General features: G+C 49.4%; 1 protein-coding gene and 1 pseudogene across 7 annotated transcripts; one reads left to right on the forward strand and one right to left on the reverse strand.

The window, feature by feature from the left end:
* The first annotated feature begins 29 nt into the window (after positions 1 to 29).
* On the forward strand, positions 30 to 26028 carry POU6F1 (POU class 6 homeobox 1). 6 transcript variants are annotated; one of them, XM_082421376.1, is made up of 12 exons: positions 30 to 355; positions 4146 to 4912; positions 10249 to 10341; positions 11885 to 12068; positions 15630 to 15751; positions 16642 to 16867; positions 17388 to 17641; positions 18266 to 18394; positions 19020 to 19223; positions 21662 to 21803; positions 22375 to 22543; positions 23671 to 26028. In XM_082421376.1, exons 3-12 carry the CDS (start codon positions 10294 to 10296, stop codon positions 24014 to 24016), a joined length of 1824 nt encoding a protein of 607 aa, XP_082277502.1. In that variant the 5' UTR covers positions 30 to 355; positions 4146 to 4912; positions 10249 to 10293; the 3' UTR covers positions 24017 to 26028. The 6 variants fall into 6 exon arrangements, with proteins under 6 accessions (XP_082277502.1, XP_082277503.1, XP_082277501.1 ...); XM_082421377.1 differs by having other exon boundaries at positions 4794 to 4811; XM_082421375.1 differs by lacking the exon at positions 4146 to 4912.
* On the reverse strand, positions 4114 to 9633 carry LOC309640505 (swi5-dependent recombination DNA repair protein 1 homolog pseudogene; annotated as a pseudogene). The gene is made up of 3 exons: positions 9507 to 9633; positions 8804 to 8868; positions 4114 to 6876 (listed from the first exon to the last, which is right to left on the reverse strand). The product of its transcript is annotated as a swi5-dependent recombination DNA repair protein 1 homolog pseudogene (transcript).
* Positions 26029 to 26273: the final 245 nt, after the last annotated feature.

Below are 26273 nucleotides of genomic sequence, written 5' to 3' on the forward strand. Positions count from 1 at the left end.
GGGTGGGAGAAAAAGGAGGGGGGGCCGTGGAAGTGGGGGGAGAGGAGAAAAATATATATATACCTGACCGCCCCCCACACCGCTCCCCCTTCTCGCTTCCCGCCCGTCCCCTCTCCGCCCAGCGCAGCCCGCTGAGTCCCCTTCGGCTCTGCCCAGCCCGGGCTGAGGGCCCGGGGGCGGCGGCGGGTCCAGACCGGCTCCCGGGCCGAGCCGAGCCCAGCCAAGCCGCGCTGGCTTCTTTGTCTGCGGGCGGCGGCTGCCCCGGCCCCGGCCCCCGGCCCCCTGGCTCGAGCTGTGAGATGAATCTCTAATCGGTGGACGCCGGGCACCCGGGGCGAAGGCGGCTCGGGCTCCGGTAAGTAGCGGGGTCCGGGGCGGGGAGGGGTTTGCACGGAGGGGGAGGGGGCCGGGCAGGGGAGGTTTGGGGTTTGGTTAATATGCAATGCCCGTAATTAGCATAATTTATATATTTATGATAAAGAGAAAAAATGCCGCGGGGCTGGGGCTCCAGGATGCTGGGCCGGAGCGGCGGGGAGCTCTGGGAGTGGGATGGCTAGCGGCCGCCTGCTGTGGACCGGAGACCCCGGGGGCCGCGCCCTCGCCTGCCTGCGGGCTGGTCCGGACCGAGGAGAGGAGGGGGCAGCCGCCAGGTGGACCCCGTGGGGAGCTTGGACCTGGCCCCTCCCCATTTCTGCTCCTGGAGCCCAGGTGGGGTACGGACCAAGGGGACGTTTTTACAATACCCCGTGGCGACCGCGAATGGATTCTCGCCCCACTGGAGGACCCGGACGCCTGGGTTCCCAGCAGTTAAGGTCGACTGAGGCGGCCAGAGCTACCTGTCACAATTCTCTCCAACCACAATGCACCAGGAGGACTGTGGGGCTCGGGGTTGGGGACCTGGGTGCTGCTGGAAGGGTGGCGGAGTGGTGGGAGTGTCACCGTATAGCTGAGCATGAGCACTTCATAAATATTTAGTAACAATATTATTATTAATAAATAGTCATCATAATGGGCCTGATATGTGCTTCCCTGGGCATTCTCACCAGGCAAGGCCGCGGGAGCCCCAGGGTGCCTTGTAACCTCCACTTTAGCGTTGGGATCCCCTACTCATTTGTCATTGGAAGCCCCAAATCTTCACAGAACAGCCTCCGGTGCGGGCGCGTGGGGGAGAACTAAAACGCGGTCGGGCAGCCTTCGTGGGCAAATGAAAAGAAGCTCTTTGCAGAGAGCTAGAATCTGCTCTTCCATATTCCTTGTTCCAAAAGTAAAAGGCTGGTCTTCAATTGTTCATAGACAATATCCCACCTCCCTTTTCTTGATAATCTAAGGCAGCCACCATTGACCAGCAGGGCCTTCTGGGGAATAATTTTGTATATTCCATTTTGATTGAAGTCCGGGTTGGTTCTCAGCGTGGTATTTCTGTGACCTGGTACTTCTTTGCATATCTGCGGTAGACCTTCATTCATTTGTTCATTAGTGCAACAAAAATACCCACTCTATGCCAGTTCTGAACAATACAGACAGAACTTCCCCTGTCTTGGAGTTTTAATTCCAGTTTGGGGGTGGAGGTGGGGACAGGCAGATCATAAATATGAAAACAAACAAGATAATATAGAGTGATACTGTGTGTGTGTGTGGTGTGTGTGTGTGAGAGAGAGAGAGAGAGAGAGAGAGAGAGAGAGAGAGAGAGGGAGAAAGATAGGCTATTCTCTTCTTGGAGGTACTACCTAGCAATTAAGAAATGAGTCAGAAGAAATTTGCTTCTCTAAGGATTCTCTGCATTATGAAGGAATTTGGGACAAGATCATATCCCCCTTTCCTAAGATTTACTCACTATAAAGTCATAGTAATTATCTTACACATTTTTTATAACACTTTACAATTAAAAACATTCTATATGCATACTTTACTTCAATTTAAAGCAATTACATAGTGTTTGCTGTGTGCCAGGCCCTGTTCTAAGAGCCTTCCATAAATGTTATCGATTTAACAATAGCCAATGAGGTAGGTACTATAATTTAGTCCCATTTCATAGATAAGGAAACTGAGGCTTTGAGGGGTTACCTGAAACAGAAGCAGTACTCAATGTGGGTCTTCTGCCTTTAAACCCCAAGCTCCTTCTGTGTCAAAATGAGGGTCAGTGAGGCCACAGATGGAGTGGGACTCGGGAGAAACTGGACAAATGACGGATGGCTTGGGAATGAGGAGCTGGACCGGCACGTTAGGAAGGGGCGAGTGTGACTGGGGTTCTCCAGAACTTAATACTACTTCTTTGAAATCGTTTTTAAGCAGCCCTAGCATTGGGAATGAGGGCACAAAATTTGAAATAGGCTATGTGTTTTGAGGAGAAGGTAGGAAATATGAGCAGGCTAAATGATATGATCTGATATCATAATTTATGTTTTCAGCTCATATTTGTTAACCTCTGTTGTGTACCAGGAATTATACTAGACTCTGGGATATGATGATAAGTGGATATGCCTTCTTGGTCCTTACAGTCTAGTGGGGGAACATACCTACTTGTTATTTTTCACGTTTCATTTGCCCCCTCCCTTCCCCCTGCCTCGGTGAATCAAGTTTGGGCATAAGGGGATGGGGGCAGAAACTAAATCTAAATGTGTCCTATTAAACTAGTCTTTACTGTTTGACTATATATGTGTAAGATTACAAGTGGTAGGTTGGGAAAGGAGAAATAACGTTGTTCACTACTTTCCTATCTTTTGCCCTTTCCTTTCCTTCTGGCCCATGTGTGTGCCTAGCCGGTCTACCAATAGCTTGGCAAGTCATTTATCTCTGTCCATGAATCGGTGTGTGGGGAGGGAAGTTAATAAATTAAGTCTGGAGCAGAACTGAGAGCTTCCATTTACCAGTGTGTCCTGATCCTTGGGGGCCAGAGCAGCCCCCGTCAGCCTTCCTCCCATTTCCTGAATGGAGGCTTAGTGTGGTGTCAGGAGGACAGGAATCTGGAGCAGGATGTGGCCTTGAAGTTTGAATCTGCCACAGACTCTTCTGTGCCCTTGGGCAAGTCACCTGACCTCTCTCAACCTCCATCTTCCTATAGATAAAAATGAGGATCATAGTAAGAATACCATGTTAAGCATCTTACTTACAGATCTCATATCATCATCATAACAACCCCACAAGTCTTGCCCATTTAATCAGCATTTTAAAGATAAGGAAATTAAACTTCAAAGAGGTTAAATCATTCGCCCAGGATGGCACAGCTATCTCATGACCAAGCTGGGATTTGTTTTAGGTTTTTCTCCTAAGCCTATGCCCTTACCTCTCTTTGATCATCAACATTCTCATCAATAAAAATGGGGATCGTAATAGCTAATTGTTATTTGTGCTTTGTATGATAATTCCAAGATAAGCTCACTTATTATTTGTCCCTGAAAAAACAGAGAAGTAATCCGCCCACCTGCAAGACAGTGACACAATTGGTCAAGCTTCACTATGTGTTTGCTCTGTGGTCTCATGGGGCTGGTGTCAAAACTGAACAACAATAGTTAACATTTATTGAACCCTTATACAATTTACTACAATGCTAGCTATCCCCATTTCAAATATGGTAACTGAGGCATGGAGAGGCTAGGACCTTGTCCAAGGCCTCACAGCTAAGAAATGGTGAAACTGAGAGGTGAACCTAGGTTCCTAACTGCTACACTAAATTTAAATGAGATAATGTATGTAAATTTTTATAATAGCTACCATCTTCTGAGCACTTACTATGTGCCAGGCATGGATCTAAACTTTTTACATGCATTAATTTATTCAGTCCTCATAATAGCCCTATGAAGTAGGTGTTATTACTCTCATTTTTACAGATGAGGAAACTGAGGCAGAGAGGTTAAATCATCTGACCCGAGTCCAACAGATAGTGAATATCAAAGCTGGGTTGTGAACCCAGAAGTCTGTCTCCAAAGAGTGCTCACTGTAATACTATGTGTAAAGGGGCTGGGTTCCAATAAACTTTTTTTTTAATTTATTTTTTAATTGAAGTATAGTTGATTTACAATGTTGTGTTAATTTCTGTTGTACAGCAAAGTGACTCAGTTATACACACATATACATTCTGTTTTATATTCTTTTCCATTATGGTTTATCCCAGGACCAATAAACTATTGATGATGATTATTTTTCAGCAGGTGGGAAGGGAAATCTATGTCCTGGGGCCAGAAATGGAGAAAGGCGGGAGGATAGGCAGAAAATCCATCAGACAATGAAAACCTGAAAGAGGTAGCAACCTGCCTGGAGACTGACGATTTAAGAACAAGGCAGACGATGCTTGCAAGCAGGAGGGGAGGTCGTCTCATGCTTCTTTACACCAGGTACTACATCCGCATGGACCACGGTGGTAGTGATAAGAAGTGGGGGGATTCCGGGCGCACTGGGAGGGAGAGCCAACACGATTTGAAGGAGTTACTATTAGATGTATAGGTAGATGTAAGAGAGAAGGCAAGGATGATGGCAGGGTTTGGGGCCTGAGCATCTGTGGAAGGATGAAGCTGCCATTTGCTGAGATGGGGAAGGCTACAGGCAGATGGAACAGGTTTGGGGTAGAAATCAGGAGTTTGGTTTTGAACATGTTGAGTAGGAGATGATGTGAGCAATCAGTAGGTAGTTGGATATATGAGTCTGAAGTTCCCAGGTGAGATCTAAGCTGGAGAGTTAGACTTGGTGATTGTCAGACTGGGTGAGACCATCTTGGGAGCATTGTTTGGATGATCCAGCTCAGCCCCAGCTACCGATCTATACTAATCTCCTGCTTCCTGTCCTTGTGGCCTTTTTAGATGGCAGCTCTGCAGGAGGTAAGTAGGTGCACAATTTAAATGTAAAAGTGGTGTAGAGATGGAGATGCTGATGTCAACAAACAACCTCGCTGGAGAGGATTATGTCAAAAGTTTGAAAGGTAATTTCCCATAACAAATATGACTTTCTTTCCCGTGAATACCAGTAAAACTCATTCCAGCTTAACCAGCCATTCTTTCAATACACGCAGAGTACTCCACCCCCAAAAATGATTATAATGAGAAGGTACTTTACACCTTGAAAACCTCAGACACATTAAGTGTAAAGTGATTAAAAGCACAGAAATGAAAAAAAAAAAAAAAGCACAGAAATGAGTCTGAGTTAAAAGTCTGAATCCCGGGGACTGCCCTGGTGGCACAGTGGTTAAGAATCCGCCTGCCAATGCAGGGGACACGGGTTCAAGCCCTGGTCTGGGAAGGTCCCACAAGCCACGGAGCAACTAAGCCCATGTGCCACAACTACTGAGCCTGTGTGCCACAACTACCGAAGCCTGCATGTCACAACTACTGAAGCCTGCGCGCCTACAGCCCGTGCTCCACAACAGGAGTAGCCACCGCAATGAGAAGCCCGCACACCGCAAGGAAGAGGAGCCCCCACTCGCCGCAACTAGAGAAAGCCCGCGCACAGCAACGAAGACCCAACGCAGCCAAAAATAAATTAAAAATTAAAAAAAAAAAAAAAAAAGAAGAAGGCAAAGGAGGAGGCTCTGGCTGGGCACTGCTTCCTGTCCCAGCTTTAACCATGACCTATGTGTGTACTGTAGTTCTACTGCGGGGTGATCGTAAGAGCCCCTTCTCTTAAAACAGACAGTCGATCATCTCTCTTCACTGCTGTCAGGCTGTGGACACTGCATGGCATCATGAGCTCAAAGGAGGCCATCCAGATGTGCTATTTACCACAGTCATTGGGGTGAAAACCCTAAAACCCCCAGGGTGAGCCAGCAATTGCACTCCTAGGTATATACCCCAAAATTGAAAACAGGTGTTGCAACAAAAACAAAGATTCATAGGTGCCCTATTCACAGTAGCCAAAAGGTAGAAGCAACCCAAACGTCCATCAGCAGATGAATGGATAAACAAAATACGGCATATCTATACGTTGGAATTTTTTTTGACATGTGAGTTTAATTATCTACTAGACCATCCAGATGGAAATATGTGATAAATGGATGGAAACAAGGCTCATAAAATGAGAGAGGCAGGCATTTTTAGACCCATTTTGGTTTAGACATTCACCAGGTTAGACTGTTTTTTAACATTTACAATAAAACTTTTTTTTACCACAATAAACAAAACAGTGTATTAAAACTACTTCCAGGATTGTCCAAATTATTTTTTAATCATTATTAACATTTTTCATATTTATTTAAATGTTGTTTCCTTCAGCAAATTTATCCAAAATACTGAATTTTCATTTTAGAACTTGATTTACATTTAGATAATAACAGAGTTCCTAAATTGGCTTTCATCAGGATACCTTTCCCTAAGCTCTAGTGGTTGATACCTTCTGTTTAAAATGTATAAGCATCTTTTTTATTATGTTGTCATTCTCAAAGACACTCTGGAGAAAAAATTATGAATGAAACTCTTATGAATTCTTCTTCATTTCTGTTATAGTGTAGCAATTTATCAACTTACACATAGTGATCTATCAAATGGGTGAGGCTCAGTTTCTTGTTCTTTTCAGACATAGTTGATTGCAGCTCACAGAGCAACATCTGCCTACAACTTCTTCACTTCCTTATTAACAGCTGTAACTGGGACAGGTCATTCTTTGAGTGATACATTTTGACTAGTTTTAGCCTCTGAAGAAAGTCTTCTTTCTCCTGAATCTCCACCGATTTTGCTTTTTCTTCATTTAATCCTTGTTTGGGAAGAATTCTCATTCACAAAATCATTTTGGAGACCTCTGCGTGACCCAGTATCCAGTGATTTAGATTCACTTGCATCGATATTCTTAAAAGTATTTTTCAAATGTGTACTTTCTTCTACCTCACTATGTGTTTAAACTTTTCTTGAAATTCCAGTTTTCTTCTGCTAAAGATGCTGGCTTCTCTGAAAAGATCTGATTTTTTAAAAGTTTTATTTATTTATTTATTTTTATACAGCAGGTTCTTACTAGTTATCTATTTTATACATATTAGTGTATACATGTCAATCCCAATCTCCCAATTCATTCCACCACCACCACCACCACCATCCCCTCCCACTTTCCCCCCTTGGTGTCCATACGTTTGTTCTCTACATCTGTGTCTCTATTTCTGCCTTGCAAACCGGTTCATCTGTACCATTTTTCTAGATTCCACATATATGCGTTAATATACGATAGTTGTTTTTCTCTTTCTGACTTACTTCACTCTGTATGACAGTCTGTAAGTCCATCCACGTCTCTACAAATGACCCAATTTCGTTCCTTTTTATGGCTGAGTAATATTCCATTGTATATATGTACTACATCTTCTATATCCATTCATCAGTCGATGGGCATTTAGGTTGCTTCCATGACCTGGCTATTGTAAATAGTGCAGCAATGAACATTGGGGTGTATGTGTCTTTTTGAATTATGGTTTTCTCTGGGTATATGCCCAGTAGTGGGATTGCTGGGTCATATGGTAATTCCATTTTTAGTTTTTTTTTTTTTATATAGTGGAACTCTTTTTTTTAAATTTATTTTATTTTTGTCTGCGTTGGGTCTTTGTTGCTGCGCACGGGCTTTCTCTAGTTGTGGCGAGCAGGGGCTACTCTTCTTTGTGATGTGTGGGCTTCTCATTGTGGTGGCTTCTCTTGTTGCAGAGCACAGGCTCTAGGCGCGCGGGCTTCGGTAGTTGTGGCACACGGGTGTCGGTAGTTGTGGTGCACAGGCTTAGTTGCTCCAAGGCATGTGGGATCTTCCCTGACCAGGGCTCGAACCTGTGTCCCCTGCATTGGCAGGCAGATTCTTAACCACTGTGCCACAAGGGAAGCCGTATTTTTAGTTTTTTAAGGAACCTCCATACTGTTCTCCATAATGGCTGTGTAAATTTACATTCCCACCAACAGTGCAAGAGGGTTCCCTTTTCTCCACACCCTCTCCAGCATTTGTTGTTTGTAGATTTTCTGGTGATGCCCATTCTAACCGGTGTGAGGTGATACCTCATTGTAGTTTTTTGTTTTTTTTTTAAATTTATTTATTTATTTATTTATGGCTGTGTTGGGTCTTCGTTTCTGTGCAGGGGCTTTCTCTAGTTGTGGCAAGTGGGGGCCACTCTTCATCACGGTGCGCGGACCTCTCACTATCATGGCCTCTCTTGTTGTGGAGCACAGGCTCCAGACGCGCAGGCTCAGTAGTTGTGGCTCACGGGCCCAGTTGCTCCGTGGCATGTGGGATCTTCCCAGACCAGGGCTTGAACCCGTGTCCCCTGCATTGGCAGCTCATTGTAGTTTTGATTTGCATTTCTCTAATAATTAGTGATGTTGAGCAGCTTTTCATGTGCCTCTTGGCCATCTGTATGTCTTCTTTGGAGAAATGTCTATTTATGTCTTCTGCCTATTTTTTGATTGGGTTGTTTTTTTTTTAATATTGAGCTGCATGAGCTGTTTATATATTTTGGAGATTAATCCTTTGTCCCTTGATTCGTTTGCAAATATTTTCTCCCATTCTGAGGGTTGTCTTTTCGTCTTGTTTATAGTTTCCTTTGCTGTGCAAAAGCTTTTAAGTTTCATTAGGTCCCATTTGTTTATTTTTGGTTTTATTTCCATTACTCTAGAAGGTGGGTCAAAATGATTGTTTTTTTCATTCTTGACTTTAAGACACTTTACCGTGCCATTTAATTATGGGAATTAAATGAAGATCTTGTTTTCCTTAATCGTTCTCTAAGTGTTGCACTCACAGATTGTTTTCTTGAACTATTTGTGTGGGGAGGTGATGGATTGGCATGAACCTGTGGAGCGCTGGGTATAGTCACAGCTGAGTCTGATGGACTTTCCATCTTGGAAATGAAATCTTGGTTTACCTGTGCTTCTGCCTTCCCCAGAGAGTGCGAGAGCCCATACAATGGAATTTTTTCACGGCTCTTTTCTGTGAAAAGAAATGAAGCACTGATACATGCTACATCACAGATGGACCTTGAAAGCATTCTGCAAAGTAAAAGAAGCCAGACAGAAAAAGGCCCCATATTGTATGATTCCATTTGTATGAAATATTGGGAATAGGCAAATCCACAGAGACAAAGCAGATTCGTGGTTGCCAGGGGCTGGGGGTTGGCAGGGAAAGGAAGTAACCGCTAATGGGTATGGGATTTCCTTTTGGATGATGAAAATGTTCTGGAACTAAATAGTGGTGATCGTTGCACAACACTGTAAACGTACTGGATTCCATTGAGTCGTACACTTTAAAATGGTTAAAATGGTAAATTTGATGTTATGTGAATTTTACCTCAATTAATAAAATAACAACAACAAAAAAAGGAAAACAAACGAAGCGGACCCAGGGGTAGAAGAGGAAGAGGAAGAGAAAGGTGAGGAATCCAGAACACTTCTCCGAGCTCAGTGTCCTCATCCGTAACGTGGTGATCCTAATGCTCCCATCCCCCAGCTGGCATGAGTAAGAATGTGAATTAGTGTTCCATAAAATGCTTAGCACAGTGGACACTCAGAATAGAGGTTAATTTACTCTTTTCTATATAAGTGTCTAAAACTAGTTGTCCCCTTTATTACCTCTGTTTCTTGTGACTATGGTTTGTGGCTCCAGCAAGACCACCTGTCTCTCACAAGGGCTTGTTTCACTCTGTCTCACTGCATGTGGCAGCTGCTCCACCATCTGGGATGTTGTCCTGCCTCCCATGTTAAAGGCCAGGATGGTTCTTGGACCACTGCCACAGAATCCCCCTGAGTGCTGATTTTGGGGCACCCACCTACTGAATCAGACTCTGGGGATGTTTGGTCTGGGGAAATCGGGGTAGGGGTGTCCTGCATTTTTAATGTGTTCCAGGTGATAATCAGACACATTAGTTTGAAACAACTGTTTTAATTTATTCCTATCTTTACCATCTCTTCCAGGAAGTCCACTCAGACCCCTCCCCTGAGAAATGCTCTGATACCCAGTGTGCTCCTTACTTGTGTCTGGTTCTGAGAGTCTGGGTCAAAGTCACCTTGGGTTCTACTGGCTCTGCTCTTTCCCACTGGACTGGGGAACTCCCAGGGAAAGATGCCTGGCCCCCTCTTTCCTCTTGTCACCCTCGCTCCTCCTGAGTGTAGGTTCTCCTAGGATGCTGTAGGAAGTGAGACGCTTTAGCTTTAAAATCCTTAGAATCCTATTTCCTTTACTTCTAGACATACCTGGGAGACCTTAGCTTCTCTCTCTTCCTTCCATTCTACTTCTGACTTTTTGAGATGGCATGGAAATTTTATCACTATGTCGCATCAGCCTTTGCTTTTCCCATCCCATCTCACCCTGCAGGATGTGTAGGTGTGGGCCAGCCCCACCCCACCCTGACAAGTGACCATGGATCCTGGAGCCGGGCCAGACTCATCTCTGACTGTCAATGAGCAGGTATCTTCTGGGGCAGGAAGAGGCGGGGGAGTGAGGGTGATGGACCAAGGGGTGTGGGCAAGGAGGAAAACTCCATAGAGCCCCTCGTTGTCTGTTTCTTGCCAGAAACACCCGTCCAGATCGTCACTTTACCCATCCAGGTGTAGTTGCCAGCTAGGATTTCTCAGGGGCTGGGTTTGGGGACTTAAGCTGTGACTTTAAAAAGTGAAATTAAAATGTGAAAATATGTATAAGTTAACATGGGGAAAGATTTGGATATCAGGGAATTAACTTTTTTTCTTGCTTATATATCATTTTCTAATTTTTCTTGCAATGACCTTTTATTACTTATGTAATTTTTTTTTTCTTTTGAGAGCGTGGCTTATGGAATCTTAGTTCCCTAACCAGAGATCGAACCCAGGCCCCTGGCAGTGAGATGCCAGGGAATTTCCGACTTATGTAATTTTTAAAAGGAGAAAAAAGATTAACATCTCTTAAAATGTGATGGGAGTAAAGTCCTTCATAGGTCAAGTTTGAGTCAGAAAGGGAACTCCTTGGGGGGTTATTGCACTCATACTCCCCTGATGGGTCACATTGTTGCTTTTTTCCAGCAGTCTCTGGCTGGATCCAGTTTTCAGGCCTAAGGAGCGTGTTGTGGGAGTGGCTTCAGGCCTAGGCGGAGCGCAGGGAAGGCCTGACCCAGAGCTTTTTAACGTACCGGGTGTCCCTGATTCTTGAATGGCCCAGTTGGAAGCATGTCAGTGCTGGAGGTAAAGCGCTGAGTGCTGGCTCTTTGAGCAGGAAAGGAGACCCAGTGTTCCGAGGAGGCCCAGGGGCTGCCTGCATTGCTGGGCATGGGGGCTCCCCTCCAGGTGGGAGCACGCCCACAGCAGATGGCACGCTGGAGCTGCAGGCCCACAGGGTACAAAGCTCCAGTCCAGGAGGGCCAGCGAGAGGCCACATCTTCAGGATTCCTGACCCTCGCTTCAGGAAGTTGGCTTGGAGGGAAATCTTGGCCCGTACCCCAGAGTTTTGGAAATAAAGGAACCATGAGCTTAAAAAGTTACTCGGTATCGTGGAGCATTCATTTTCCACTCCTCTAATGACTCGAGGGACATGAAGAGGGATTTGCTTCCTGTCCCAGCTTAAGCTGTGGATACGGTGTTAGGGGCCATCGTAATCACACTCCAATATCCTAGCAGCCAAGAAGACGACCTTGCAAGGCTGTGGGACTGGCCATTTACCACTCCCTGAACTGAGTCCAAGAGAGGAAGCAAATAGAAATGTCCCCAAGTGGTCTGGCTCTGTGGGACTTTTCCTAGCTTGTGTCAGGCCCTTCTCCCTGTCACCAGGGCCTTCTTTCTCCTAGTACCTCCTTCCCTGGAATCAGGGAGCTGCAGTCTGCTCCAGGCTCTGGAATTCTCACAGAGCACACAGTCCTTGAGACAGGAGGTCTGCATCCTGACATGCTCTCTCCTCTCTCCCTCAGCCATGCCTAGAGCTCTGGTTCCCCAGGGCTGATCTGCCCCTCCCCCCAGCAGTGTCCCCCGTCCTCTGTTTGCAGGTCATCGTGATGTCAGGCCATGAGACCATCCGAGTTCTGGAGGTTGGAGTGGATGCCCAGATCCCTGCTGAGGAGGAGGGCAAAGCACTGGAAGGTGTGGCCGCCGAGGGCTCCCAGAGCGGAGGCCCCGCCAAAGCCGGTGAAGCTGGGCCAGACAACCCAGACTCCTCCGCAGAGGCAACTGGTATGAGGCTACCTGCGCCCACGTGGCATTGCTCCGCCTGAGTCCCTTCCTGTGTTCCCCCTGGAGAGCCAGCATGAAGCCGGAGGGGGCTAGGTGGCTTTAGGGTCTCACTGTCTTCCCGTCTACTGGACAGTCTCTGGTCACAGTCTGTACTGTTGGTCAGCTCCTAGGCCACTCCTCATCCCTGGAACTTTAGTTCTAGTTTCAGTCACTTACAGACCTAAACTGGGATGGGTCAGGGTGAGGGGAATGAATTAACCTCAGAGAGGGCTCCCAGGTCTAAACCAGACCCTCAAGCTCAAGGCAGAGAGGACTAAGCCTTCAGGATCCTGACAGCCCTTCCAAATCAGTACCTTTTGTGGTGGAGCTGGGCGGTGCCAGGAGTTGGGGATGCGAGGCCATCATACACACCTTGGACTGAGGATATGTGTGTTAGGGAGGGCCTTGTAGAATCCCAGCTCCTCACTCCCAGCTGGGCTGGCATGAGTCTAGCCTGGTGGGCTTATTTGTGCTCTTATTCGCCAAAGATGACTTCAGGGCATGAGTTTGATTCTCCTGCATGTGGAATGTATATGGCTGATTGACTCACACTGTCTCCCCTAATGACCCTGCAGTACAGCTGTGAGACAGCCTGGGCTGTCCTAGAAGCTGGGGCTGGTCCTAGGCACTGCTCTCTGGGCACAGGGCACCCTTTCATCGACTTTCCTCATTAACACCTTATAGAATAGACATCTCCTTTTGCAGGAAGCCCAGGGCCTCCCTTGCCAATTCCCCCAGAAAGCCATGATTCATCTCCCCTTGCTTTCTGCTGAACTTCACCCCTTCCCTAGATTGGAGAGGTGGTTGGGGGAGAGGGTGTGGGCCAAGAGGAGGAGACAAGAAGAGAGCAAAGAGAACAGGCAACTCTCTAACAGAACCCCTGCCAGATCTCACCTCCCTCGCTCTACTCGCAAATCAGTGTGCAGATCCATTTGGGACCCGGGTTATCTTTTCTCCTTTCGAGTAAAGGAATGACAAGAGACGTGACCATTTTCCCCTAGCCTGGAAATGTTCTGCTTCCTTGTTGAGGCCAGGATGAGCCATCACCTGCTCCCATGGGCCAGTGCCCTGGTGAGCAGGCGGGAAAGACAAGGGTTCTCCATCTCGGCCACCCTTTCCATTTCTTTCCAGGTTTATCCACAGGGCCTTAACTTCCTTTTTTTACCCTTTTATCCATCTTCCGTATCTCATTTCTTCTGGCGCCTTAATTCTGCTCCTTATCCAAAACCTGCTCTCAGGAATTGATCGGAGATCAATTATTTACACCTTAGCGTGAGCGTTCATGGTAGTGTGTATCTTCTTCCAGAGGTTTGTATACTTAAGCTTTTCAGCAAAGTCTTCTTTGTAAAGGAATTTCAGTCACTGTCAAGCAGGGAAGGGAGGTATGTTGATGGTACCTGCTAAGGAGCTGCCAGCTTAAACTGTGGCTTTGATGGAACGTCTCTGTGTATGCAATATTGAGAAGTGTTTCCTCTTAAAACAAAATAAAACTGAGTAATAGGAAACTTTTTCAGGATGAAAAAAGAATCTAGTGATTTGTGTCACTCTAAATTATTACCCAGACCTTGTCACACATACATATTTTTTTATAGGTGTGGCCCCTGAGGGCAGGCTAAGTAGCATGACACTTACCACCATATTATTTCATATTCCATGTCCTTTATTGACAGATTCACTCATCTGATTCTGGTTTTGGCTATTATCAAACTTTCTGATTTTTCATTGTCATAAACAGTGCTGCTTTGAATGGCCCTTTCATTTTACTTTTCTTTGAGGTGTAGTCCACCCAGATTCCTTTTGAAGAAAAGCCAATTGTTTACATAGGAGGAAGTCATCACGTGGAAAAATACAAAATCTTGCTATCAATGAGAGAAAAAGTAATTGGCTGTGAGGTACCACCTATGCCTATTAAGCCAGAAAAATAAATAAACAGTGACAAAACCTAAATTGGGCGGTGCTGTGGAGAAACAGGTACATTGTTGACGGTGCTGTAAATTGGTTCAGTCTTCCTGAAAAGCAGTCTAGCAGGAAGCTACAAAAACCCTCAATGTAGGCAAACCCTGGGGCCCATGGTCCTACTCTGGAAATACAGCATATCCTAATGAAATGACTATACAGATGGTAAGCTTCCATCACTCCTGTTTATCACATTCCCATTTCCTCACTTTCCTTTTTAGGTTTCATTACACTTTGTCAAGCAAAATATTTTTTAAATTTCCAGAGGTTCAGATAATCCTTATCTTCTCTGATTTTTTTTTTCGATAGTTAGAAATGTATCTCCCCTTCACAGTGGAGATAAATCTGCCATTTTGTTTTCTTTAGTATTTTATAAGGCTTTTGTGGTCGTTGCTTGTCTCTTTCATTCTTTAAGCAATCTGGATTTTTAAATTATATACTGTAAACAGTCTAGTCCTTACTTAGGTTGGTGCCTTTCCAGATTAAAACACAGGCTGGGAATGCAGGCTTGGAAGGTTATCTAGTTCAGTGGTTCCCACTTTGTCTGTGTGCTGTATCACAAGGGAGCTTAAAAGAAAAAGAGAGAGATAAAAGGTTCCTGGCCTCCACTCCTGGACATTCTGACTCAGTAGGCCTAGACTAGGGCCTGGGAACCTATACCCAGTCAGTATTAAGAAGCCACTGGTGTGATGAATTGGGAGATTGGGATTGACATATATACACTAATATGTATAAAATGGATAACTAATGAGAACCTGCTGTATTAAAAAAAAAAAATTAAAAAAAAAGAAACCACTGATCTGGTCGAACACACAACACCTAGATTCTCTTTAATGTCTCACCATATATTAAATAATAACCCCTCTCCGCATTGTTGTGTGGCTTTAAAGAAGTTTCCTGGTACGGGTCCCAGTACTTAACTAAATCCAGGTGGCAAGAGGAAGCGCTCACCTGGGTGAAAAGCTCCAATGCATGGGAAGTTCCTTTAGAACTTCCTAGAAGCTGCTCACCCAGACTTCAGACCTCAGGGAACGGCAAGAAGAAAAGCTGCCTGGCCTGGAGAGCCCCTGTAATCCTGAGTGTGGCCAAGACATGTCACTTCCAAGACTTCACCCTACAGGAGTTCTGCCCCTACCCCAAGCCAGCACCTGCATCCAAAAAGTAGCCTGAAGGTAGGGTGAACAGTGATCCAGTTGCTGGGTGAGCCAGTCAGTCCCATTGATTCTAGCTCCTTCTCTCCCTGACACATGTTCCTTTCTACTACTGATTCTGTGATAGGTCCTAGCATCCTACAGAGCCAGGAGATGAGAGACTGATACCCAGCTGTGCCTGGGTCTGCATTTCCTTCATCCACATGTGGGAAGAGGGTGGCCTACCTTCCAGGTCTGGCACAGGGTTCTCCAGCCTCCTATTCTCACTACCCGTAGCTTTTGGGAAGCTGCCTCTGTGGGCCAGGGAAGGCCAGTGATTGGCCTCGGGTTATGCAGAAATACAACGTGGGGCTGAGGGCTGTCACACTCACCCAGGCTCACTCCTTGTCCCTCTTTCTCCCAATGCCACTTGAAGTGAAGTCACTCCCGGGGATGCCGCCGAGCCCTGCCCCTGCCGTTGCCACCTTCAGCCAAGCCCCATGCCAGCCTCAGGCATCGCAGACCCTGACGCCACTGGCTGTACAAGCTGCCCCCCAGGTAAGGGCCACCCCAGGGAGCTGGACAGAGGGCAGTGGGCAGGAGCAAGGCATGGGATAGCCAACATGGGCTGGCCATGGGATCTGGGAACTTCATGAGGCAGGACAGGGAAGGGGCTGTGGCTTGAGGGAGGGAGTCTCCTACTAGGTACCCCTGGCCTCTCCCCTGCCCCAGATCAGGCCCCCTGGGAAAAGTAGATCTGCATTTGCCAGGTAATCTCTTTGGGTCCAGGAAGGATTATAGAGATTACATTAACTCCTTCAAGTCATCTAATGACTAAGTGAGTGAATACCCTCGTCAGCCCCTCTAGGGGATGCCTAGAAGTGTTAATGGATTTTTGGTCCTCACTTAGAGCCAGGGGCAGCCCCAGCTCAGTGAGAAGCTGTCTCCAGGGGCCTCCAGGCATGCTGAGCTCCCTGTGACCTTTCACTGCAAGCACAGTTCTCCAAGGCATCCATCAGGATTGTCCTCCATCAGAACTTCCCGGAGGCCCCTGTGGGTCTCGACCACTTGGTTCCACCAGCCCCTGCCCCACTGCTTCCTAGCCACAAAGCATTGGTCCTGTGGGCAAGGGCCCAGGGAAGGCTTGGGAGGCAGCAGACCGTGGTGGGAGAGGCCTGTGACCCTTTCCGGTCCCTGAGCAGGGCTGGGCCCTGTCCCTGATATGGGCTGCTTCTCTGAAGGCGGGATAGTCCAGTCCAGGTGCCCCCTCGGGCGGGGTTGGGCCTCCAGCTAGGGCTTGTCTCTTCCCCGCCCTCACGCGGGCTTTTCCCACTGCCCTCAGAATGCTTTGTGTGTGCTCAGCTGGGTCTGAGAGACCCAGTGTTTGCGCTGTCAATGTTGATTTTTTATTTTTTCTTTTCTTTCTGAAATCTCGTTTGCTTTTGCAGGTCTTGACTCAGGAAAACTTAGCCACAGTTCTGACAGGAGTTATGGTTCCAGCAGGGGCAGTTACTCAACCTCTTCTTATCCCCATCAGTATTGCAGGTCAAGTGGCTGGTCAGCAGGGGCTGGCCGTGTGGACAATTCCTACAGCAACCGTGGCTGCCCTCCCAGGACTGACCGCTGCTTCTCCCACGGGGGGAATTTTCAAGCCACCTTTAGCCGGTCTCCAAGGTAACGGCAACTCTCCCCAGGACCGCACCAGGCTCCCCACCACCTTACACTACCATCCCTGCACGTGTGCTTGCCATGTCGGACTCCAAACCCGCGGCCCTCCCAGGGCGACAGCCCTGGAGTCTGGATCTGGTGTCCCAGGCCCCCAGCCACAGAGCTGCTCCACCACCTCGGGACTCTAGGCCATGGCACCATGCTGGCCCAGCAGGCCTCTCTTCCTTCAGCCAACTCTCTGAGACTGCCCCTCCCCGCTACGCCAGAACTCACCCCGTGACCAGCCTCCTGAGAAGGACTGCAAGAAGATTCAACTTCTGGTTTTGAATCTACACCTCTCCAGGCCCAAGGGAGGGGGGATGAGAGAAGTTGGCATGTGCCGCCCCCGCAAAGATCAAGTGAATCACAGCTGCCTGTCCCCCCTGCCCCAACCCCTCCTCGTTCTCGTGCCAGATCCCTTGGGATTGGAGCCTCCCTGGGCTACGGCTGGGCGTTTGAGCACCTCTGTCTCTGCCTTGCTCCATAGCAGCTGCCGTGCTGAATGCCGCTCTCCCGGCACCTGTTCAAGCTGCCCCACCGGCCCAGGCCTCCTCGCCCACCCGGCCCCGACCGCCAGCCCAGCCCCAGACGCTGATCCAGACCCAGCCGCTGCTGCAGACCACACCTGCCATTCTACCGCAGCCCACTGCTGCCACCGCGACTGCCCCCACCCCCAAGCCAGTGGACAGCCCCCCACAGATCACCGTTCAGCCTGCAGGCTTCGCGTTTAGCCCAGGAATCGTAAGCTGCTGCCCTCACCAGGGGCTAAACGGGGATGGACCGAATCTCTGGCCAAGGGTGAACCTGACCCTTCCCTCGGGGGAGGAAGGAGGTAGAGGACCAGCCCCCTGAACACGGCTCTCTTCCAACACTTCGGCAGAGATGGGCTCCTTCTGAGGCCTTCCCCTGCAGCTGCCAGCCCATCCGTCCCAGACAAGAGCAGACAACCTCTGCCAAGAGGGCTGGGCACATCCTCCAGAACCTGAACCACTGGACCAGCCTTGGAGGGTGGGATGATGTCTGGGGATTGCAAACTTGTGAGCTGTCGCTAAGGTGGAGCTAGAGGCTGTTAGATGTGACACTAGTCACATCAGCCCCTCCAGTCTGGCCTTTCTGCTCTCCCAGGGCTAGCCCGAAAGATCAGCCAGAGTTACTCCTCCATGACTGCGGCCCCACCCTTCCCTGCTCACCCCCTGCAGCCCCTGGCCCTGGACACTATTCAGCTGGTGGACTTGGGCCTGCAGCCCACACTTACATCTGCCCAGCATCCATAACCCCCGCCCCAGTACCCTCAGCCCTCTTCCCTCTGCCTTGGGCTCTTTCTCGCCCCATCGCCTCTGAGCAAGGCTCTTCCTCCACCCACAGATCAGTGCTGCTTCCCTCGGGGGACAGACCCAGATCCTGGGCTCCCTCACTACAACTCCGGTCATTGCCAGCGCCGTTCCCAGCATGCCGGGCATCAGCAGTCAGATCCTCACCAGCGCTCAGGGACAGGCAAGTGGTCAAAGCCAGGCTGAGGGGTGGGGGCTGGTGGAGATGCTGGCCGTGGAGGAGGGGCAGGACTTGGGCTGAGGGTCGTAGGAGCTCAACTAGGGTGACAAGCTGCTGTTCATACCCCTTGTGTGACAGCGCTCTGCTGATGCTGAGGCCAGGCAGGGGCGTAGCCGCCATCCAGCCCTGGTGGTCCTCACTCTAGCTGGGGCTTTCCGTTTATGGAGCACTCACTTTGAGACCAGCCTCTGTGCCAGGTGCTTTCTCATACATTATCCCACTTCCTTTTGAGTACACACCTACTGGGTGGAGATGTTTATTCCCGTTTTACAGGGGAGAAGGCTGAGGTTCAGAGAAATTAAGCCGCACCGTTAAAATGTGGCAGAGCAGGGATTCACATCCAGATCTGTCTGAATGCACATGCAGACCTGTTCCTGCCCCACCACGGCTCTGGAGAGAGAATAAAGGAAGCGGCCCCTAGAGTGTGAATCCTTCACTTTCTTGTGAGGAAACAGGCCCAGAGGGGTTAAGTGATTTGTCTAAGTCCCTTCCTGCCAATGTGGGGATTTGGGTTGGGGGTGGACCTGGGCGCTGCCCTCACACTTGGGGTCCCTATGTTTCCTCCCAGGTTATTGGAACACTTCCGTGGGTAGTGAACTCGGCTAGCATGGCGGCCCCAGCACCAGCCCAAAGCCTGCAGGTCCAGGCTGTGACCCCCCAGCTGTTGTTGAACGCCCAGGGCCAGGTGATCGCAGCCCTGGCCAGCAGCCCCCTGCCTTCTCCCGTGGCTGTCCGGAAGCCAAGCACTCCTGAGTCCCCCGCTAAGAGTGAGGTACAAGGGCTGGGTTGGGAGATGGGGGCAGGCAGTGCTGTCTGGCATGGGTGGCCTCCCTCCAGACTGTGAGCAGGACGACACTATTTTCTGAAGCCCCTGGGAAAGCAGGGCACCTCCCCAAAGCGGGAGGAGGTTCCAGGGTAGAAGGTCCACATGAGTCCACGCATTCTCTGCCTGGGAAAGCAGCACCACCGTCCCCCGACCCCTTACCTACACACACCGAACATGTGTATATGTGCCCTCAGAGGTCAATAGCACCCTGAGAAAGCCAGACAGGGGTGGTCAAAGTAAACTGGGCCTCGGTCAGCTCCAGGGTGAACAAATCGCTAGAAAGGCCCTGGGAGGTTCGTTCTGTACCCTCTCCCTCTTCACCCCTTCATCCCTCCACCCCTCCGCCCTGCACTGTGGCATTGATTATTCATTTGTGTGTTCATTCTAGGAGCAGTTTTTGAGTGCCTACTATATTCCAGGTGCTGAAGATGTAGAGATGAATAAGATGCCCTTCCTAACCTTAGGTAGCCCAGCATCAGAGAAAATTATAAGTCAGCGTGACAAAGGCTATGATAGGGGCAGGATAAGGTGCTTTGGGAACCCAGAGAAGGGAGCTCTCAGCAGATTGGGGAGTTTGACAAGGCTTCGTAGACTAGGACACTGAACTAATCTAAAGGGATGAGTTGGATGAGAGAGTATTCTACCTCCACAGAATTGCAGGAAGTACAGTGTGCCAGAGCAGGGGTTCTCAAACGTGAGTGTGCCGCAGAACCAGCTGGAGGGCTTGCTGGGATGCAGATTCCCGGGCCCCACCCCAGAGCCTCTGATTTAGTAGGTGTGGAGTGGCGTCCAAGAATTCACATCCCTAACAAGTTAGTGGTGTGTAGCTTCCCAGCTTCATTGAATAACCTCTTAGCCTCATCTATAAAATGGAGGTGATAAGAGTACCAACTTCAGAAGGTTATGAATGTTAAAGGATAGATTACACATAAGGCAGTTTATACTCTGGTACACAGCACTTGAAAAATGGTGCTTTTATTGTCATCACTAATAGGGAGTAGGGAGTCGCGGGAGGGTTTTTAGCAGGGAAGTGGCTGATTAGATTTGCATTTAAAAAATTCCCTCTGTTATCCAGGTGGAGCCAAGAATTGGACTGTGGTGAGACTTGAGTCATCGTCCCTGTTAGGAGACAGCTTAAACAATTCTAGCCAGAGACAAGGAGCTCTGAACAAGGCCCTGGGGATGAGGAGGGAATGACTTGAAGCTACCAGGAGGTAGAATTCAGGGAACAGGACCCATCCAAAAGAAATCTGCACTTTCAGGAAGCTTTAAAAAAAATCATACTAAAAATACTAATTTCATATATTTATAGTTTCTCCTGATTATAAATACGGTACATGTTATTTATAAAAATTCCAACATTATGTGTGATGTCAAAAAGTAAAAATCCCTTCCAACTCTACTTCCAGAGATGACTTCTGTTGACAGTTTGCTTTATATGCCTCAAGATTTTTTTTTTCCGGGAAATTCATATGTCTTTTTAAAGGAATTATTCCATAAAAACTGTTTTTCACCTTACTTTTTTTCCTTTCACTTAGCACTGTGACTCAGAGCTCTTTCCATGGCAGCAGTTAAGAGATAAACCTTATTCTTTGTCACGGCTGCACAGTATCTTAATGTAGAGAGGTCCCAGAAGTCATTTGCCAGTTCCCTATTAATGGGTATTTGGGGCCTGGAGGCTCTAGAATCAGGTTTAGATTTCTCTTTTGAGGGCAGAGATTTGAGAGCAGTTATCTCAAGGGCGGACACTTGTTGGGGCTTTGACCAGGTGTGCTGAACCTTTCTGAGCCTCTGACCTGCCCGGGTCACAGGCAGCAACGAGGCCCCGGCTTGGTGGGGCACGTTCTATGCTTATTTTGGAGGTCATTATCATTGGGTGGGTGCTAATGCATAGCTTCTAGTCTTGCTTTTTGATGGGGCACAGGTAAGAGTGTGCTGGGTGAGTGAAGATTCCATGCCCACTTTTTTTAAAAATTTATTTATTTATTTATTTATTTTTGGCTGTGTTGGGTCTTCGTTGCTGCGCGTGGGCTTTCTCTAGTTGCAGCAAGCAGGGGCTACTCTTCTTTGCGGTGCACAGGCTTCTCATTGTGGTGGCTTCTCTTGTTGCGGAGCACAGGCTCTAGGTGCGCGGCTTCAGTAGTTGTGGCACCCGGGCTCAGTAGTTGTGGCTCGCGGGCTCAGTTGCTCCACGGCATGTGGGATCTTCCCGGACCAGGGATCGAACCCGTGTCCCCTGCATTGGCAGCCGGATTCTTAACCACTGCGCCACCAGGGAAGTCCCTCCATGCCCACTTTTGCCCTGCCTCTGGCCCCACCAGAGACTCCACCCCCCCTGAAACAGGCAGGCGGGCAGTGGGGTTTGTTGGCTCTTCTCCTCGCAGGTGCAGCCCATCCAGCCCCCGGCAGCCATGCCCCAGCCAGCTGTGGTCATCGCCAGCCCAGCCCCAGCCGCCAAGCCAGCTGCCTCTGCTCCCATCCCGATCACCTGCTCAGAGACCCCTACTGTCAGCCAGCTGGTGTCCAGTAAGTGGCTTCTAGAGAAGGTTGTGGAGAAGGGGAGAGGCATTTATTTGGACACGCTGACCTCATTAGATGATGCTCTCCTTAATAAACTTCCTGGAGTCCACAGGGGAAGGGCACAGGCCCATTGCCAGGAACTGGCTTTCTTATTCTCATTCTGTGGAGCTGGATTCTATGCATGAGGATGGTGGAGGCTGCTTAGCCAGCTGTCTGGTTGCCTCTCTGAGAAGCCAAGCCATTGGCTGTCTCCCCTGTGGTCTCTCACCCAGTATTTGAGGAATGTGGATGGCCAACAGGTGTGCTTGGGGCCAGGCTGGGGAGAATGGGGGAGGGTCAACAGTTAGAGCCGGAAGAACTTGAAAACAGGCCTCTACCTCTATGCACATTGGTCCTGGCCCCTTACCCCCAAGTCTTATTTGTCTTGGGGACAGGGGTGATGAGGGTCTTAAGGGTACATAGGCCTTTTGTCAAATGTCCTTATCCCTCACTACAGCACCAGGCTAGGCCAATGGGCAAGATAAGCAGCGATGATTGTCTGTCTTACACACACCCCTGCCCCCTTCCTCTGGCCTAGAGCCACATACCCCGAGTCTGGATGAGGACGGGATCAACTTAGAAGAGATCCGGGAGTTTGCCAAGAACTTTAAGATCCGGCGGCTATCCCTGGGCCTCACACAGACCCAGGTGGGTCAGGCTCTGACCGCGACGGAAGGCCCAGCCTACAGCCAGTCAGCCATCTGCCGGTGAGTAAGGCTGCCTTGGACAAGGTCAGGGCACTCACAGGGGCCCAGGTATCTGGCCCTTTTCCATATTCTCCCTGGCTTCTGCCCTCTTCCGGACAAGGAAAGCTGTTCTAAGGGTAGACATGAACACCTAGAGTAGCCAAAGTCTTTCTGGGGGCCCTCTGAAGTTTAGCCCCCAATCCTGAGCATTTATATTGTCTTTTTTGGGAAAACCAGGATCCTAATCCATTTAGGAATCCTCGAGGGACAGGAGTACAGCTTATGAAATTAGTCACAAAAGTGAGAACTTCAGTTCTGGCTTGGTTCTCAACTATAACCCACTATCACCCCTATCATGCGCCCATCTCCCCCTGTTTTGAGGCATGACTATAAAGTGATGTAGCTGATTTTCCTGTGTGCAGCATACAGACTGGTTCTGGTGCCGGTATTAAAGGAGGGGTAGGGAATTCCCTGCCGGTCTAGTGGTTAGGACACGGCTAGGGGCCCAGGTTCGATCCCTGCTCGGGGAACTAAGATCCCGCAAGCCACGTTACGTGGCCAAAAACAAACAAACAAACAAAAAAAGAAATAAAGGAAGGATAGCCGAGGGTTTCAAACACGAAAAAACACACGGTTCAGGGATGGCCAAAAGGTTTCATCTGCCTGCCAATTCTATAGATTACACTAGAGTGACTATTAGACTACCTTGCCATGTTGGGAATTCTGTAGTCACATCCGGGCTCAGCCAGAAAGAGTATTCTGACTTAGAGATGCTGCAGTTGGAGGAGGACAGTACTTCCGACATCCGTTTGGCATCTCTGGAGGCCTCTCAAGATGACTCCGTAAAGGACCTCACCCACTTGGATATGAAAGTTCTGGAATGGTGCTCATTAAAGCAGTTGCCCTGTTATCATCGCACTACTGAACCGAGGCCGTGGGAATGGTCTCCCTGTTATGACCTGGGATACAGGACAGTCTGAGGAGTCTGGGCTTGGCCGAGCCAGGGGGTTTTAGTGGGGGTGGTGAGGGGAACACTGAGCACAGCCCCACCAGCCCCAAGAGGAGCAGCCCCTTGTGGAGAGCGCTCACGCCCGGTGTGGGGAGTGAGACACTCTCACTGTTCCTTCCTGGGCTTGGGTCACCTACAGGTTTGAGAAGCTGGACATCACGCCCAAGAGCGCGCAGAAGCTGAAGCCAGTGCTGGAGAAGTGGCTGAATGAAGCCGAACTCCGGAACCAGGAAGGCCAGCAGAACCTGATGGAGTTTGTGGGAGGCGAGCCCTCCAAGAAACGCAAGCGCCGCACCTCCTTTACCCCCCAGGCCATAGAGGCTCTTAATGCCTACTTCGAGAAGAACCCGCTGCCCACAGGCCAGGAGATCACCGAGATTGCTAAGGAGCTCAACTATGACCGGGAGGTCGTGCGGGTCTGGTTCTGCAACCGGCGCCAGACGCTCAAGAACACCAGCAAGCTGAATGTCTTTCAGATCCCTTAGGGCTGAGCCCCCAGCCCTGTGTTCCAGCACTTTGTACCTTCCCTTGGCACCCGGCTGCAGCCACCACCCTGCGGCATCTGTCATTCTGCCACGCGTGGCTGCGTTTGTCCTGGGTCGTGAGACTACACTGTGCGCCTGTGTTTCAGCCCCCTCCCCCTCCCGCCATATCGTCCATATCCTGGGGAGGGCAGTGGGGCCCGTCTGAGACCTCCAGGCTTGGGGATGGTCACGCCAAGGGAGGGGATCTGTGGTGTCACTTGAAGAAGCACTTTGCTAATGTGGTTTTTGAAGGGTGAATTCTGGTTGGGAACCGGAAACTCCCCTCTCTGGGGCAGGGCTGCAGCAGCCTCTGAGGACCACTGGCCATTAGCTCTTGTTTTCGACGGCATTCTCTTTCCACTCTCCCTCCTCCTTTGCTCCTCTGGCAGGTACGGCGGCTAGTCCAGCGGAAACACAGCCTCACACACCCCCCTCCCCGCCCCCGCCCTCTGCCTGCAGGTACACTGTCCCCTGAAAGAACCCAACACATACAATTCTGAAAAGGGTGATGTGCTGCTCAGAAGGTCAGACTCCATGTCTGCCTGGACCTCAAGGTCAGAAGGTTTCCACAGCCCTGGGGCCAGAACATGTGATCTCCTCTCCCATCTCTCCCCGGTTCCTTTGGGAGGGTGGAAAATTGCCCTGAAGCAGAACCTTTTCTTTTGTAAATCATGTTGGAAGGAAGCAACAGTGAACTCTAGCTGTCCTGGAGTTGACCTGGGTCTGTAGCAGGTTGGGAACTTAGTCAATAAGGCCATCCTCCCAGATTTTAATCTGATCTCTGTCCGTGGCCATCTCCACCTCAGAATGGTGTGGTTAAGAGAGCTTGCAGCCTGGAAAATCCCCCGGCCCAGCTAAGCAGGCACTCGGGGGAAAATGAGGAAAGGAATGCTGACTCTCTCTTGTCCTCACACTCACCGCCCCCCCCAGTCCTGGGCCCTTCTCAGAAGCAGCAAGTTAAACAAGAAGCCAGACAGCAAGGCCCTGGGGAAAAAAAGCCAAGATCCAGAAAGAGCTGATGGCAGCCCTGGAAGGTCTCTTTGTGGAAAGTGACTTAATTCTAATTTTCTTTGGAACTTGAAGTCTTGGATACTGGAGGAGAAATCTAACTTTGTCCAGAGTCTTAGACCACGTGTTTGTGTAAGCAATCCCCCCAGTCCGCTTCTGAGCTAAGAATACCCCTGGAGCAGGCTGGGTTTTGCCTTCAGAGAGGGTAGCTATGGTACATTGGGGGTTGGCATCTCATCCGAGCTGTTAAGTGAGTTTCCCAGCCTCACTGTGGCTGGGCCTCCCCTGGAATTTAGTAGGGGATCAGGAGAGCACTGCAAGGTTTGCTGAGATGAGCCCAGACTTGCTGTGTAGACTAGACTTAAAGGGTCACATACAAGTCACAGGGGTCAGCCACCCCCTCCTTTCACAACTCCTGTCCTTACAGCGCCAGGTCTCTAGGAGCTGCCTCCTTTGCACCTCATACAATAAACCCTGAAGAACTGACTGCCGGGCGAGGGCACATCACCTCTGTCGGACACTGGTGCAGAGCCTAGCTTCGCTTCCTCTGGCATGCTGTGTTTCCTTTCCTGCCTGCAGCTGCTCCCTCCCAGGCCCTACAAAGCCAGTGTGGGCGCCCTCTTGGTAGCTCTGCCAGTGAGAGGACAGTTGTGTGTCCAATGGCCCGCTCCCGCCTACCCCACGCCGCTGCATCCTGACCAACCAAACGTGCTCGAGTGTGGTGGAGGATGAGGAAGCAGGTGGGCACCTTGTCTGCCCCAGCCTCCCGGGAGAGACTACGTCTCCAAGGGTAAGGCTCCGCGTTCAAGTTCAGGGTTATCAACCTGTCTCAATGAGATGACGAGCTCACTTGAGAGGGGTGTTGTAAACAAGTTTTCAGTAAGAATGAAGTGGTACCAGAGTTTGTAAAGGATTCAATCACTTATAGTTCAATAAATTAGACAGATATGGGTTTTTACCCTCAAGCCCTTGCGTTCAGATATGCTTTCTTTTTTGGGAGAGACAAGTGGGTCGTGGCTGGTGCCCTGGGAGTAGCATATAACCCAGGGCGTGTCCGTGGCAGTGGATATGCAGGAGGACACCATCTGTCCTGTGTCACGGCAGGAAAAAGCTGATGAACTGCTGCTCTAAATTAGGCCTGGCCATGCTTTCTTAGCTCCTCCCGCATCTAAATGTGTCTTCCCAAGGCTGGGCTAGAACTAAAGCATTT

Source organism: Balaenoptera physalus, assembly GCF_965194825.1.
Source record: "Balaenoptera physalus genome assembly, chromosome: 13".
Classification (NCBI taxonomy): domain Eukaryota; kingdom Metazoa; phylum Chordata; class Mammalia; order Artiodactyla; family Balaenopteridae; genus Balaenoptera; species Balaenoptera physalus.